At 36.1% G+C, this 16,782-nt stretch overlaps 2 protein-coding genes across 8 annotated transcripts; one reads left to right on the top strand and one right to left on the bottom strand.

Annotated features, from left to right (window-relative positions):
- The first annotated feature begins 5,849 nt into the window (after positions 1-5,849).
- On the top strand, positions 5,850-10,642 carry LOC133879598 (pentatricopeptide repeat-containing protein At1g12620-like). Of its 5 annotated transcripts, none has more exons than XM_062318222.1 (3): positions 5,850-9,251; positions 9,332-9,399; positions 10,019-10,642. In XM_062318222.1, the coding sequence occupies exon 1, from the start codon at positions 5,947-5,949 to the stop codon at positions 8,578-8,580; it is 2,634 nt and encodes an 877-aa protein (XP_062174206.1). In that variant the 5' UTR covers positions 5,850-5,946; the 3' UTR covers positions 8,581-9,251; positions 9,332-9,399; positions 10,019-10,642. The 5 variants fall into 5 exon arrangements, with proteins under 5 accessions (XP_062174206.1, XP_062174205.1, XP_062174204.1 ...); XM_062318221.1 differs by having other exon boundaries at positions 9,976-10,642; XM_062318220.1 differs by having other exon boundaries at positions 9,332-9,499; positions 9,976-10,642.
- Positions 10,643-10,735: 93 nt separating this feature from the next.
- Positions 10,736-16,454, bottom strand: LOC133879599 (probable serine/threonine-protein kinase PBL19). 3 transcript variants are annotated; one of them, XM_062318226.1, is made up of 5 exons: positions 16,182-16,454; positions 15,025-15,443; positions 13,321-13,581; positions 12,129-12,251; positions 10,736-11,479 (listed from the first exon to the last, which is right to left on the bottom strand). In XM_062318226.1, the coding sequence occupies exons 2-5, from the start codon at positions 15,373-15,375 to the stop codon at positions 10,931-10,933; spliced, it is 1,284 nt and encodes a 427-aa protein (XP_062174210.1). In that variant the 5' UTR covers positions 15,376-15,443; positions 16,182-16,454; the 3' UTR covers positions 10,736-10,930. The 3 variants fall into 3 exon arrangements, with proteins under 3 accessions (XP_062174210.1, XP_062174208.1, XP_062174209.1); XM_062318224.1 differs by having other exon boundaries at positions 15,025-15,460; positions 16,182-16,453; XM_062318225.1 differs by having other exon boundaries at positions 15,025-15,454; positions 16,182-16,453.
- Positions 16,455-16,782: the final 328 nt, after the last annotated feature.

Raw genomic sequence — 16,782 nt, 5'->3', positions numbered from 1 at the left:
CACTAATTTTGTGTAAAAAATTGCAAGCTTAGTGTCGAGTTCGGATCATGTTGAGACATGAGTATAAGACTATATAAATCAACTTTAATTTGAACTATTTAATTAATCGGATTAAACTTCTCAACTATAACCTGTTAATTTCGTATTTGATTCACGTCGATTAATAAATCATGTCAAAAATTGCACGTTTTAATTAGAAACGAGGTTTGTTGTGAAAACTAAAACTAAAACTAAAACTAAAAAAACAAAAAATAAAAAAAGAAGAAGAAGAATAAGCTAACTCTAGCTCACAAAGGAACTTAGGGTCAATATGAATCATTAAAATCACATTTTTATATAAATTTAATTCGGCCCATTTAATTAAATGGGTTAAACTCCTTAATTATAACTTATTAATTTAGCATTTGATTCATGTTGATTTACAAATCGTGTAAAAAATTGTTCGTCTTAATTAAAAACAATTGTTGGTTAAAAAAAAAAAAAAAAAGAGTAGTTCCCAAAGGAACTTAACTTAGGGTCAATCTGAATCGTTAAAATCACATTTTTATATAGATCACTAGAAAATCGACGGTAAATATAAAACGAGTGGAAACGGAAAAGGGGCTAGAAAAAAAAAAAAAAAAATTATCCCCTTTGCAGTGGACAGATGTAGGAATGTGATTGGGGGGAATAAAGGTCGGGTTCTTAAAGCGATCTGAGGCTTGTTGTACTAGCTTACAGAATACCCTATTTTGGACGTATTTACGTGCTTTGTTCAGCCATGATACGATGTCGGTAACCAATGATATGATACAACCTGCCGTACTTCTCAACGTCACGTTTCGTTCTGTCAGGGGGCGGCACAACCTTTGGATCCTTGCCTGCATCCAAATCATAGGACGATAGATGACTATGATTGCCTGTTGGGTACTTTTTCTTTTCTTTTCTTTTCTTTTTTTCTTTTTTCTTTTTTTAAAGATCAGAAAATAGGTCTTTAATTATGTATCCATTTGAAAGAACCATATAATTTTTTTTTATTTTTTTTATTTTTTTTTTTTTAAAAAAAAAGAGAAACTGTACTATAAATCTTTATGTAAATATGCGATTTGAATTAATTCCTTTTAATTTTGAAAATTAAATTTCTTAATTTTTTATTATTCATAATAAATCGCTTGATAGGTTTGCCGTCCAAATTTATTATAAACCGTTAATGATACGTTAACAATTTTTTTTTGTTTAAAATCTAAAATTTTAATTTCTAATTTTTTTTTTTAAAAAGGAAAATAAATGTCACTGTGTTAGACGGTCTACACTCCTTCATGTTCTTCTTCAACCTCCTCAAGCCTCTCGTTTGGATAGTGAGAAAATGTAGGAAACTAGAAATACATTAGGATCGTTGGTATAATTTTCGGTATGGTAACATGTCGCCTAGTAATTCGTTATCGCCTTGTAATTCGTTGTCGCCTTGTAATTCGCCAATGATAAACAACTTGTCGAGGGTGTTGATCTCGCCCACTCCGATGCCTAAGTCAGTTTTAATAGACAATTTTGAGAATAATGAGAGCGTAAACTCAGAGATTAGAGTATAAATTTTTACATTGGGTAGCAACCTATTTATAGGCACACAATTCTGAAATTATTGGAGTGATTGAGTGTAGTTGGATTAGGAGTCTAAGTCCTAAATTGCTTAAACTTTAAACTTATCTTTATAGAGTCCTATTGGGGTAGGACACCAACTCTTCATCCAATTCCATGTTAATAGGCGTCTTATCCCATGATTTATGGGATAAGAGTCTATCCTGAGATATTCGGGATAGGAATCTTTTAATGATAATGGAGAGCTCTATATGGAGAAATTAACCCGTAAATCCCAAATATAGTTCCATGAGTGCCTTCAAACATCTTCCTGTAAAGTCCGATGAGATATATCCGGGTCGATTTGATATGTTTTGATAGTACATTCGAGGGAAGATCATCTCGAGACGCCTATACTCCGAGGCGTGGGGTCCCGAGATATTTTTTACCATGAGACGCTTTCAGTCCGAAGTCTTTATAGTCCGAGGTGCTTCTATTACGTAACCCTGTAATATGTACCTGATTTGATGGTGACTGAGCTGAGCTATGCCGAGTCCGTCTAACTTACAAGACCTTCTTGGCTTCAGGAATGATAATCTCCCCAACAAGGATTATGACCCTTCAATAATTCGTTATATATCATATTCAAAAAACAAATGTCCAACTCAACTGTGCCTAATACAACCACTTGGCTAAGATAGCTAGGCTGAATCGTCTTAATCAAAGACAATAACAGCAACAAAAGTCAAAAACAAAGGTTAAAAGCAAAAAACCTGATTTCTTAAACTTTTCCAGTACTTTATCGACGGCCAAACAAGGTATAGGGTTTTGACAATGACGGAGCCACGAATCTGTCTTAGTAATTAGGGGTAGAATTAAAATAATAAAATATAATGATAAATAATTTTTTTTTTGTTCTTTTTATATACTATATTTTTATTATAATATATAAAAGTATGGTAAATATAATTCAAAATATAAATTATAACATAATATATGTATAACAAAAAACGTATCTATTAAACTTCATAAATATATGCCATATTGATATATCAGTTAACATGTAGGCACTAATACAAAATAAAAAAATAAAATACAAGATGTCTAAAATTGCATTCTACGTGTCCTTATAGAAACAAAATCATCAACCATCAAGGCACCAACCATTCACCAACGCATTATTCATTAAGTTGGCCCATCAGGCATCAGATATCAATATATCATGGATGTTTTACTTTTAATTTTTTTTTTTATCATGTTTTCTATTAAACTATCAAAAATTCAAAATATCAACAAAGAACCACAAAAAAAGAAAAGAAAAAAAAAGACACATGTCCTCATAGCTCACTATCTCACTCACAGCTGTCTTCAGCCTTTTCTTATCACTTTTCACTCACAGCCTACTCTTCTTCGTCTCTTTCTCATCTCTATCTTCTTCTTTTTTCTTTTTTCTCTCTTTTTCGTCTAATTGTCTCTTTAACTCTTTTTGTGATGATACTCAAAAATTCATAGTTTAAAACAAAAATTAAAGACAGAGACTCAAATACAGAAATACTTACAATTAAGTTACAGGCTTACAGCGTTGGAGAAGCGTAGCAGCTTGGCCTCGGCAACAGGGGACTGAAGAACTGAAGAAGAAGATTCGAGGAGATTTGCGTGTAGAGGAAGATTTGCTAGTACCGTAGTAGCATGTAGAGGAAGATTTGAGACACGTCAATCATTCATGATTTCTAATTTTGGTTTTGGGTTGGGTTTTCTTAATTTTGGGTTGGGTTTTCTTAGTTCAATATCAGCCCAAATTTGAGGGTAACTTCCATTTTTTAAAGGTGCTGCTGCCGCTAGATTGGGGCTGTACTAAGCTGTCTTGTATTTTTTTTTTTCCTTTTCTTTTCTTTTCTTTTGAGCAAATACAGGGGAATGCATGTTTTGATTTAATTTGTAGGGGTTTGTAGCCTTGTATGGGCATTATTGTAGGGATAGAATAGAGTTTGAATTAAAAAATTACATTTTTTTTTTCAAACATTTAGGGGGAATGGGCGCCCCTGCCCGCCCCCCTTTATCTTTGCCACTGGGTTTTGAATTATAAAGTTGATTTCATATGGAGTAATGCTACATATCACCTTTGTGTTTCTCTTTTGTCCCTTCAAAATTGATGTGGCTCTTAAAATTACCATTGAATCAAAATTCAATACGAGTTCTCAATCACAAAAAAAAAAAAAAAAAAAAAAAAATCATGCTACACATGGATGTAAATCCCCAAAGAGGCACATGATCCACCTCAAAAACACTGCGGCCAGATGTTCCACTCGCTGCTCTTTCCAGAGGCAACTGAAGAAGAACCGCAGATGGCTTTGGATCATGGCCATCGCAAATCTCTTCTTGAAGACTCACAGTCACAGCCACAGCAAATTAACAAGAAGCCAATTAACAACTCAAATCAACTCTAAATGGATGAACTTTTCAGATAAATTTAACAACCCAGCTAAGCAAAACAATAAAAATTCATCTACCAAATACCCGGTGGCAGAGCCAGAATTTTAGACCAGGAATAAATTTAATTATTTAATTATTTTTATTTATCTCTCTCTAATGACTTATGCTACGGCGTCAAACTTTGAGCTTGTTACGTGTATGACGGTATGAGTAAGTGTGTCCTAGTGTCATATAATGCTTAAATTATGTGCAATTTGATAATGTAAAACGTAGCGTTTGTATTAAATAAGACGCAACGATTTGGTAAATATGAGGGTGGGCAACCAAAGGCGGAGGAAGATTTCGACCGGATTGTTTTTGGGGCTGAGGGAAGGCACGTGACCCCTCTCGACCCCCTCCCTCCGCCCCTGCAATTAATACACAATGCTTTTTTCTTTCATTTTTTTTCTTGTTTTAGAAATTAGAAACAAAAGGCATTGTTGACACGCGATGGATGCTCGCAGGCCACCCAGAGGGGGCACCCGACTGCTGGGGTGACTTCTTTTTTAGATTTTTTGTTTTAAGTTCTATTTTTTTATGTCTTATGTTTTGATATAAAGTGAAAAAATATATATTTTAAAGTGATTTGGCAAAAATGTTGACCTTTCATTAACGATATCCAGTAAATTTGGACGCAATTTCACGGAAGGATCTATTGTGAATGATTAAAAACTCAGGCATCTAATTTTCAAAATTAAAAAGCGAGGGAGTGAATTGAAATTACGCGTTTACTCAGAGATTTATAATACATTTACTTCTTCTTTTTTTATTTTTTGGAGAAGTCAGACACAAATGAAGGGTTAAGAATAATTTGAAGGGTACAATTTTTTTTTACAAATTAGGCCTATAGGAATTTTTTCAATTTAGTATCTAAAAGTATCATGTTCTTTGAGCATGTGAGAAGTACATGTAATTAAAAAAAAAAAAAAACATGTGTTTATCGCATGTCAAGGGACACACGACACTTTCAAAGACCGAGTTTGAAGAATTTTCTTATAACCCTGTTTTTATAAAAAGTTATGTCTTAATTTTAATAAAGATTACGTTTGGTAAGTGGAATGGCTATTACTTGATATGAATGATTATTCCTCAATTTAAGAAATAGTCATTCTCTATTGGTAATAGGAATGATTATTCCAAGTGTTAGATCCTTATCATATATTATAACTCCAATGCTATTATATTCTACATTCTTTTATTCATAATAGAACTATTTATTTTTTCTAATGGAATAATCATTTTGCGTATCAAACATAACCTAAGTCTAATATTTAGGTTGAATATATATATATTTAGCTATATATAAATATTCTAAAGGGACCATGAAGGCATGAAGTTTCTCAAACCCACCTTCAAGCTTTTTTTTTTTTTTTTTTAATTCATGAGGCTCAAAATGAAGCTCGAGTAATTAAACACCGGCCTAGATTAATTTGTGTATTACAGTGTAAAATGTTTTTAACATATTTTGAAGAATTAATCCGATAAAAAAAAAAGTAAAAAAAAAAATAACGTTACTTTTCATATCTATTTATTTTACACCGATCGACTATTCGACCTGTTTTAAGGAGTTTTTCTTTTTATTTGTTTTAGTGGTTGATATAAAAAATTACTTAAAACAAATCATATTTGTCCGTAATAAATGGGTATAAATAGTAGTATTTAAATAAAAAATAAAAAAATAAAAATATTATCCGAATCAGAATTAGTCCACATTAAGCAAGGCAGCGGTCTGAAGAGGCCCAATTCGAGCCCATTTCACTGCCCAGTGCCCAACTCCCTCCCGGCCAACATTTTCAAAAAATATTCCTGCAAATCTCCCCAACTATACACATTGCTACAATGCGCAGCCGAGTCCACTGAAACCATTGCCCTGAAAAAACATAAAAAAAAACCTCGGCGACCACACTCCGGCAAGTTGGGATGCCTGCTAAATTGCGCCGCGTGGTGCGCTACACTCTACAGGTACATTGTCCCTCTCAAACCCTAAACCCTAAACCCTCACTCTCTGCCCCCTTTGCTTCTTCTTCTAATCCCTATAATTCCCAGAAATTTGATTTTCTCGAACAATTTTTGCCTCTTAGCACTTCGATTTCCAGTAGTTTTAGCAGAATTAATTCAAATGAGCGGCGAAGAATCGTCGTCGGGTTGTCGAAGATGATCAAAGAGCGAAAAGGCTATGTATTGAAGGGCTTTTCTCGGAATTTTTGCCCATTTTTCTTAGGACAGATAATGAAACTGTTTGGAACCCGAGAAACCGCGTTTGCGTTCTTTAAACTCGCGTTTCGGGACGTTTCCGAGGGGACCGTCCGGTCGTGTTGTATCGCCGCGCATCTTTTAGCGGCGGAGGAGCTTCGGTACCTCGCACAAGACGTGGTTTCGAGGGTAATTGGGAGGATTGGGGCGGGTAGGAGTGAGGGCTTGGTAGAATTTATGTGGAGGGGTCACCATGAATACGAGTCTGATTACTCGGTTCTCGATACGTTGATGCGTGGTTTTGTGAATGTGGAAATGGGGAAGGAGGCATTGGGGGTTTTGGGTAGGATGAGTGAGGTTGGATTGAGGCCAAGTTTGTCGGCGTTTACGGTTCTTTTCAAGTTGTTGCTTAGAGTTGGTGATTATGGTAGTGTGTGGAAGTTGTTTAGGGATATGGTTCGTAAAGGGCCTCGCCCTTCTAATTGTACATTTAACATTATGATTCTTGGGTTTTGTAGAAAAGGCTTGGTTAGAATTGGAGAGAGTTTGTTACATGTTATGTGGAAATTTCAGTGTGAACCGGATGTCTTTACATATAACATTGTGATCAAGGCATACTGCGTTAGGGGATGGACATCTGATGCACTTAGTTGGGTGCACTTGATGAGTGAAAGGGGTTGTAAACCGAGTGCTGTAACATTTAATACAGTGTTAAATGCCTTGTGTAAGGAGGGAAATGTGGTGGAAGCCAGGAAGCTCTTCGATGGAATTCAAGATGTGGGCGTTTCTCCTAATACCATAATTTATAACACTTTGATGGATGGGTATGTTAAGGCAAGGGACATTGTTCAGGCAAACATCCTTTATGAAGAAATGAGGAAAAAGAGTATACCTGTTGATGGGGTAACCTTTAATATTTTGGTCGCTGGGCATTACAAGTATGGAAGGGAAGAGGATGGTGACAGGTTATTGAGGGATATATCTCTATCGGGATTGCTCCCAGATCATTCACTGTATGATATTTCGGTTGCAGGGCTGTGCTGGGCAGGTCGGTTGGATGAAGGCATGGAGCTTTTAGAGGATATGCTTGAAAAAGGAATAACTCCAAGTGTGGTTGCTTTTAACTCGATTATTGCAGCTTACAGCAGGGCAGGGTTAGAAGAAAAGGCCTATGAGACCTATAAAATTATGGTTAGATTTAATTTAAGTCCGTCATCTTCAACATGTAATTCTTTGCTTATGGGTTTGTCCCAGAAGGGGGGCCTGCAAGAAGCCAGAGAGCTTTTGTGTAAGATGATAGAAAAGGGTTTTCCCATCAATAAAGTGGCATACACGGTCCTTATGGATGGATATTTCAAGATAGGGGATCTGGAAGGGGCTCAAAGTCTGTGGAATGAGATGGCACAAAAAGGGATTTCTCCAGATGCTGTTGCCTTTTCAGCCTTTATAGATGGACTTTCTAAGGCAGGTCTGGTGGAGGAGGCGTATGATATGTTTATAGAAATGTCAAGGAGAGGGTGTGTGCCAAATAATTTTGCATATAATTCTTTGATTTATGGCTTTTGTAACCAAGGGAGGGTGAATGAAGCATTGAAATTGGAGAGAGAGATGAGGCAGAAGGGACTTCTTCCAGATATATTTTCCGCCAATATGATCATTAATGGGTTATGTAGACAGGGTAGAATGAAGTCAGCGATTGATGCCTTTATAGATATGCAGCGGACTGGGTTGAACCCGGATATTGTCACATATAACACTTTGATTGGTGGTTTCTGTAAAGCATTTGACTTGGTTAGTGCAGATGAGTTTGTGAATAAAATGTATGCCAGTGGTTGGGACCCAGATATTACAACATACAATATCTGCATTCATGGTTTCTGCTGCAGTCGAAAAATGAATCAAGCTGTGATGATGTTAAATGAGCTTGTTTCAGCGGGTATTGTTCCAAATACAGTAACATACAACACTATGATTAATGCTGTTTGTAGTGATATGCTGGATCGTGCTATGATTTTAACTGCAAAACTGCTGAAGATAGCTTTTATTCCGAATGTGGTTACAACCAATGTGTTGTTGTCACACTTTTGCAAGCAGGGGATGCCTGAGAAGACCTTAATGTGGTGTCAGAAGTTGAGTGAGATCTCCTCTGATTTTGATGAAATTACCTATAGAATAATGGACAGAGCCTACCATAATATACAACAAGAAGATGCTGAACTTTTTAGAGGAACTTCTACAAAGTGCCTGTTTCTGGATTTCCTCATGTACATTACATATGATTATTTGCATAGAAATAAACCTCACAAAGAAACAATCCAGAATCCTCTTAAACTATTTGAAAGTGGTTTTGGTGGGTCCTGAAAGTTGGCTTAAAGATAGCAGTTCAATTATTGTGATCAGAATCTTATGCAATCATGAGTGTGGTACATGCATTGTCAAGGTACTTGGGATTTTAATGAATTGAGTGGTGATGAGAAGTTAGAAGCAGCGTCAATTAGGGAAAAACATTGGGTTTAGATGGTTTCAGTGGAGAGTAACTCCGGTAGAACTGGTTGCACTACAGGGAGAAAGGAATTGTTACGAAAGATGGGGTAAAGACATTGAAAAAGACAGTGGCTGGTGATTTACAGATAAATTGGCCCTACATAGAGTAGAGCAATTGAAAATAATTTATCTGACCAACAAAAATATTTAAGGATAACCTCTTGTTCAGTTGAGTTGTGTTGGTCTATTGAAGTACTAGCTGGTGCTTACCTTTTCCTGTTTTGGTATTGGCCTTTTGGTTGTTACCCTCTGCAGTGTGCTTTTTGGCCGGTTTCCCAGTATGAATTTCTTATGGTTGAATGCAAAACAGAGTTCACTAGTATAGTTTGAATGGGAAGTAAGAAAGTTCAATCAGTATGGAACCACAAATGAATTACGAAGTCTTAGCTAGGTCCTCGGAGCTGATAGAGAACAATGGGTTCGAGTTTATTTTTTGGCAAGTGGCCGACTTTACAGCAATGAACATTGCTGCTGAATTATTCCTCGAGGTAACATGGTGGTATATTTTTGGTACTAGCAAACAGTCAATTAACACTGCACTTACATTTCTTTGCCTGGTTTACTGCAGTTGTTTTGGGGCTTGGAGGGGGTTGTTATGAGAAGTTTGTTGTCAAAATGGTGCCGAGGTGTTGCATGGTAAGTAGCATACATTACCTTTTGTAGGGGATGCAGTTCAACATGACCTTTTGTCCAGCCAAAAGAAGCTGACATATTACCAACATTTTGACTTGGCAGAGTATGATACACTTTATAGTTTGTGGCATTGATTTTTTCTTTTCTTCTTCTTTTGAATATTGTGTTTCATAGTTCAAATTGCTTGGAAAATAAGTGTTTGACACCCTTCATCGTCAAATGATTTTGTATAGGAATTTGAATAGGAATCTGAGTATTGAACAGATTTGGCTTAGGTGCTGAAAAAAAAAACTACAACACATTTCCTGTAGTTTTTTTAAACGGTTCAAATCTAATTCTACTATATCTTTCTCATGGAAACCTAGAAGTAAATATGGACCGTTGAAAGAACTACAAGAGATGCGCTGTAGCTTTTTTTATAGCACCTAAGCCAAATTCGTAATGAATACCTTTCCCTGAAGTGCACTAGCTATAAGCTTACAAGGTTCAGATCATGATTGAACTCGAATTTTGAATTGGGAACCACCCATTTTCTTTCGTTCAATGGCTTGAGAACTTCCTACTTTCTTCTAACCCCAGGAATGAAAGCGACCATGATTCCAATTGTCATTTCCATTTCCAGTGGTGTGGAACTTTGCCACTCTCTGACAGGACTTATTTGATAAGTAGATGGTCGCTTATTTCAGCCGAGGGTCTCTTATCTCAGCTGCAACCAGTTGTCTGCCTATGTTGAAACCAAATAATATTACACATGCTGAAGAAGTCCCTAGCTCTTAACAGTATCAAGAACTCTGATGCCCAATGCCCTCAACATTTATTTGAAATGATAATTGGGAGGACTTACGGGAGCTTCTGAACGTTAAGAATTGCACTCTGGACCATCTCCTTCCGTGTGGTAGTAGAGAGTTATGGTCAAGGGATTTATCTTTATTTGGAGTAGATTGGGCGATGCCTCAAGATTGCGATTGACGTGTTTGATGAAAGAGAAGCTTCCTACTTTCAACGGACGCAGAGCTGAATGGAGGCTCCAGCAATACCATTTTCTTATGTTCATTATTTGACTGGCTATGCGCTTTGGACAGCACAGAGTGCCATTCTTTCTTACATTTCAATTCTCTTTCGAATTTTATTGTAATTTGTTAAGAGGATGTATTTCTTCAATCATCTTGTGTACTAATTCTTTTTTCTTTTTTTTCTTTTTCTTTTTTTCTAATAAAAGAACAAATGTAGGGCAAAGGCAATGTTCTTTCACATTAATAATTGGATCATCAGGCACAATTTTCATTCATATTAGTTTGTTCTTTTTTATATAAACTCTCGCAAAACAATTAAATGACAATGATTCAGAAAAGCATATTATATGTTGAAGAAGCTATGAAAGAAGAAAAGCAAACATAAGCCTGTCATAAAAATGTCTCATTCCAAAGCCTGTACAAAAAAAAAAATTAAAACAACCCATCTTTCTACCTTACTCGCAGTTATCTCTCTGACTTTGCACGCTTCATAAAATGAAACTTCGCAGGGCGTAAAGCTATTAATTCACTTCGGCCCTCTGCATGATCATAAATCTTCTTCTATTTGCACCCTCCACATTTTCACCCAGTTTTTCCAGTTGGGTCATTCGCCTTTTCCACGACTCTGCAGGCTTCATTTTCTTCGTTGTCTTATCCGAGTCAACCGTCTCATTCTCGAAGGACTCTGGACTTTTCTCGGAATGGTTATCTTCATCAAATGGTTGGATTATCTGCTTCAATCTCTCTACCACCTGACTCATCGTCGGCCGCTCTTTTGCGCTCTTTAGTAAACAATTCTCAGCTAACAGGGCAATTTTTCGAGCTGCACTGCTAGAATACTGGTTTTCCAGTCGGGGGTCCATCATCAAGTTGAACTTTTTACCCTCAGCAGGGTACTGTTTCACCCATTCCAAAAGATTCTGTTCTCCCTTTGGGCGGTTTCTTTCTAATGATCTCCTGCCTGTAAGAACCTCATACAATACCACACCAAAACTCCACACATCACTCTTACTGGTCAGATGACCGGTCTCGATGTAATCTGGAGCAGCATACCCATACGTTCCTACCACCTGATCACCAAAAATTTCGTAATGAGCACCACAACAATCTCCCAAATTTTTAGTCCAGTTGTTCCAATGGAACCTGACTTTTCTTATAAGCATGCATTACAGACTTCAACAACCAATATGAAACAATTTGCAAGTTGTTCATGAACATGCAGAAAACCATTAGTATCTTCAAAATACATTAAAATTTTGTAAATTGGAATAAATCCAACATTACAAGATAGGTTTGTATTAATGTATTCTCTCAGACACACCTTGCTGGTCTCACACATATTCATTCTTGAATTTTACAGAATTATTTCCACTTCCATTACAGAAATTTTAACCATTCCTGTATAAAAAGGATATATAATATGATTTTGTAGCATTATCCACGAGGGGGTTTTTTTTCCTGTTTGTCTGAGCTGGATTTGGCTTAGGTGCTATAAAAAATTTTTTAAAAAAAAAAAAAAAAACTACAGCAGATCTTCTATATTTTAACGATCCATATTTAATTTCACTCTCTATCTCTTATGGAAAATTTAGAATTAAATCTGGACCATTAAAAAAGCTATAAAAAATCTAATGTAGTTTTTTTTACAGCAGCTAAGCCATCCATTTCTGTGATGCTACCTAAAAAATGCTAACAAAAACGAGTGCACATAACACTTACAGCTGTTGAAACATGAGTTCTCCCAGCCACTGGTCCCTCCCTAGCAAGCCCAAAGTCCGAAAGCTTTGGTTTGAAATTCTCATCCAACAACACATTGGAGGCCTTGAAATCTCGAAATATTACCTTCAGCATGAGCATAATGCATGTTAGGCTGACAATGATGAAGAGCAAAGTTGACTCTTGAACACATGTTGTAGAAGGTGTAATAGAAAACATGAAGTAGAACTGATTGGGCAACAATGCCTGCTACATATCATCTTTGGATGCTCCTTCATGACTGAGCTCTTTATTAAATATTTAAAAAAAATTTAATATACTAAATTATCTATAGCAATTAATTATAACATCATCAAAAGGCAGTGAATGTTTCACTCACATGGATACCAAGGGTACTTATAAGAGATCTTCTATACATATGGGTTCAGAGATCTAGAAACTAATTGGTCAAGATCTTCTCTTACATATTATGAGCTTCGAGATCATTTTATAAGTTCCAGTGGTTATACATTATCATCTGATAATCCATTTTCTTTTGAGAAAGCAAACTACATTCTATTAAATGGCATGTATTTCCAAAAAATCAAAAGGATAAGAAGCTAATAAAGGAGGTACAATCAACCAGCAAGGGAGCACCAGCTGCACCATACTGCAAGTGATATTCACCTCCACACCCCCCCCCCCCCCCCCCCCCCCCCCCCTTTTCTATGTTGTGCAATGACCACATCTTGTGCCTACAATGATAGAAATTTCGAGGACGCAAGAGGATGTTGGTGGAGCTGAAGTCATTTTTCTTTAATACTCTTTATATTTGAACAAATGCGTTTGTAACTCCTTTGGTACTTAGGTTTCATGATTTTTTTTTGTTCTGTTCTCTCCTTCTAGCTATGTGTTTCTCTTGTATATTTCCTATGTATCTGGGTTGCGCTTTTCATTTTTAATGATATTTCAATTATTTTTAAAAAATAAATAAATAAATGAAAAGTGCATTAAGACAAAAGCATACAGTTGACAAGAATGGTAAAATAAGGTGATACTAAAACCATCAAAATGCCAAGCAGTACCTATAACATCAGGCTAAAAGGTTGGGGAGTTCAAAGAACTAAGGTTATGTTTCAGAGAAAAACAATTGTATAACTGTAGACATTTGTGTGGAATAACTAAAATATTAAGCGAAAATTTTTCAGAGCAGAACCTGAACTTCCAATCCTTCATGCAGATAAGCTAGTCCTTGAGCTGCTTCCAGTACTATCTGCAATCTCGTTTTCCAAGAAAGAGCTGGATATACCTTGTTGAAGAGATGATCGTCTAAGCTTTTGTTCAGCATATATTCATATACAAGCAATCGCTGAATCCCTCTTTCTCCATCAACAGCACAGTATCCTATGAGTTTAACGAGATTTGGGTGCTCCACAACACCAAGAAATTGAACTTCTGCCACCCATTGCTTGTGGCCCTATATTGGAAAGAGAGAATTATAGAACAGTATCCATTCAGGAAATCAAAATCCTTATAAATCACAGTTAAAATCAAGGAAAAAATAACCGCAATTATAGAAAGAAACAAGAAGAATAAGAGAGGAAGTAAGATCTTTCATCAAGTTCAAGCACAAATAGGCTCTTTTGAAGTGTGTTTATGTGCGGCCAAATAGATGGTTCTTTTTCCTTTTTCTTTTATTTTAAATTTTTTAGGTATGGGGTATTGAGGTAGAAAATTAAGGAAAGAGGCTCGTTATGCACATCCCATTCATCTTATCACATAATTTTTTTCACCCTTTAGTAGAATTAGTAAGTAAACACAACAGTCCATGGATGTAAAAGCTTTTCTACTAATTGAATACTGTGATTCAGAAGATGCACAAAATGATAAAATCTTAAATAATCTGCTTTACCAGTAATTAGAGCTACTCAAATACATACAGAATCCTAATTCCAAATCCTTCATTCTTTACACCAATCAAATTTTGAAACCTGTATATGTTTCAGGAAACCTCCTCTTGGAAAATAATTCAGGCTTCAGTTCAGTAGATAAAGAAACAGCATTATTGCCTGAAAAGGAATCCTACAGGCCTTAATAGAATAGAAGCACTAATTGATAATGAGGTGAGCCTCTGGGCCTCAAATTGAACCGGTTTTATAAGATTTTTTTTTAGTAAGTAATCGAAATTAATGTGTGTGTGTGTGGTTTGGGGGGGCCTTAAGGTAGGGAAAAAAAGAAAGCAATAAGCCTGCTAAGTTACACAGTTGTAGGATCAATAGAGAAACATTTACAGTGGCAACAATGCTGACAAATCATTTGGACAACTTGCAAAGAGTGTATCAGTGGTAAGGACAACAGGCAAATAGCAGCGATGGATGTTATTTAGATATGGTTCGATATTGAAGTTCGTGTTCATGGAGTGCTGCTGTGTATCACTTATGGAGAAAAAGAAATGACATCGGGCATGGCAATCAACCAAAAACAGAGGAAAAGCTGATGCAGGGGACTGTCTGGGATGTGAGAAGCCGAATTAGAGGTAAGGGGAAGTTTAGGAAAAATGTTTTGAATGTAGAGATTTGTAGTAAATGGAGGTATGGTACATAATGTTTTCTATTGATAGGGAAGTTAGGTTGGGTTTGTTGCTGGGGAAGATAGAATGTGGTTAGGTTGATTTAGTTGTTGTTGTTGTTGTTTTGGTTTGTATAGCTTTTACTGGAATCAAAACACACCCTATAGGATATGAGTAAAACCAAGTCAACAATATTTCAACATTATTATATAGAGCATTTAATCATTTATATTGAGCATGAACTCAACAGTCAGCACTATTCTCACGCATTAAAAGAATATACCACATCATCTACTCTAACAAAAACACAAACATTCTTAGAAAACATTCAAACAAAGTCAAGTCTCATACCTGTAAGCCATCCGTATTGAGCTTTTTAATGGCAACCATAATTGGATCACCCTTCCCCTCAGCAGGATTGATTGAACCTTTATACACATTCCCAAATCCACCTTCACCAATCTTAAGCAGCCTGTTGAAATTATTTGTCGCCTGTCTGAGCTCCGAGTACGAGAAGACACGCAAATTATGAGCCTTCTCTTCATACAGTTCCGGTATACTACGAATGGAAGAGACAGAGCATGAAGACTTAGTGACCCTATCAGCTCCAGAAGTATCAGATTTTCCTTGCTCTTTCAACTGTGGTGCTGATCTTCGTTCCCTGCTTCTGGATTTGTCCTTAAAGTAGTAGAAACACTTCATTGTATGGAATTTAACAGCCAAGTTCCTAAATTTAAATGTTGTCTTTTTTCACTGCCATTGGATCAACCCTGAAAAAGGACTGCAACTGAAATTACAGAATATTAGCATCCTGTGCTAATTTAAACATCACAAGAGAGAGAGAGAGAGAGAGAGAGAGAGAGAGAGAACTAGAACAAGGAAAAATATAACAAATAAATGAAAAACCAGGAGAAGTTGGGAGATTTGGTGAATAATCTAGAAAGAGAAAGACCGGGGGGGGGGGGGGGGGGGGGGTGAAGAGCAAAGGAATCAAAGAGGGAAAACCAAATCCAAAGAAAAGCACACTACAAAGAAAGGAAGCGAAATTATATGGACAAAAGAACGGTATAAGGGAACTGTTAAATGGAAGCAAACCAGAAGTAAATGCCAAATGAAGACTAAATGGTACAAAAAATGAAGCAATCAAGGAGGACAAAGAACAGCCAGATAGGCAAATGATTAAATAAATAAATAAAAAAAGGAGAGCAGAAGTTGCCTGAGAGAAGAATGATACCAAAACTGAGAAAACCCAGATGGGGAATTCAGTAAAACTATAAACTTTACAAAGATTACGATAGAAGATGCAAATGTAAATTGAAGTTCAACAAAGTCAAAGGTGGCCCAGATGAGAAAACATAAGCAAAATCAAGTAAGCAAAAGAAACACAAGCAAAACATGAGAAATAACAGAGACAAAAACTCTAGAAACTCTGGATTTTTGTATGAGATGAATGAAAGGAAAGCACGCAACAAAGGCAAATAGAGAGAGATGGTGATCATATAGTTTACCTATGTATTCCATTCCCTATGGTGTCGGAGTAGAGTTCCGTATATTTCTTTTCTTGCTTTGCTTCTCTCTCTCTCTCTCTGTCTGAAAACTGAATTAATGCTCTCTCTGGGTTCTGTTCGGTCTTGTATTGGATTGGTTGGGACGGTGGACCAGAAACTACTGTAGAGAGATTTATTCAGACCCTTTTTTCTTCCCTCTTTTATCGAAGAATTCAACACAAGTTAGTTCTTTCAGCTCAACGTGCCAATGTTTCAGAGGAAACTCAATTCTGCTGGAGAAGTCCTTAGAAAATTGGACTTCTTTTTTTATTATTTATTTATTTATTCATTTCTTATTCCCTGAATAAGATATATCTCTCTCTCTATCCCAGGTGGAGAATGGCAAGCACATTTGCCAAAAAATAATAAAAAAAAAAAGTGACTTGTTCCGAGTAAAAGTCATGCTATACCGTATGGTGAAGATAGTACACCGGTAGTGTAGTATATAACATTATTTTATAAATAATATTATTTTTTACATTTATTTTATATTAATTGATGTTATATATTTTAAGTTGTTTATCATATTAGTCACTTAAAATATGTTAAGTCAACTGGTGTA

The sequence above is a fragment of the Alnus glutinosa genome, chromosome 10, assembly GCF_958979055.1.
Source record: "Alnus glutinosa chromosome 10, dhAlnGlut1.1, whole genome shotgun sequence".
NCBI classification, from domain to species: Eukaryota; Viridiplantae; Streptophyta; class Magnoliopsida; order Fagales; family Betulaceae; genus Alnus; species Alnus glutinosa.
Note: the sequence above shows the minus strand (reverse complement) of the source record. Positions and strands in the feature narration are given on the sequence as shown.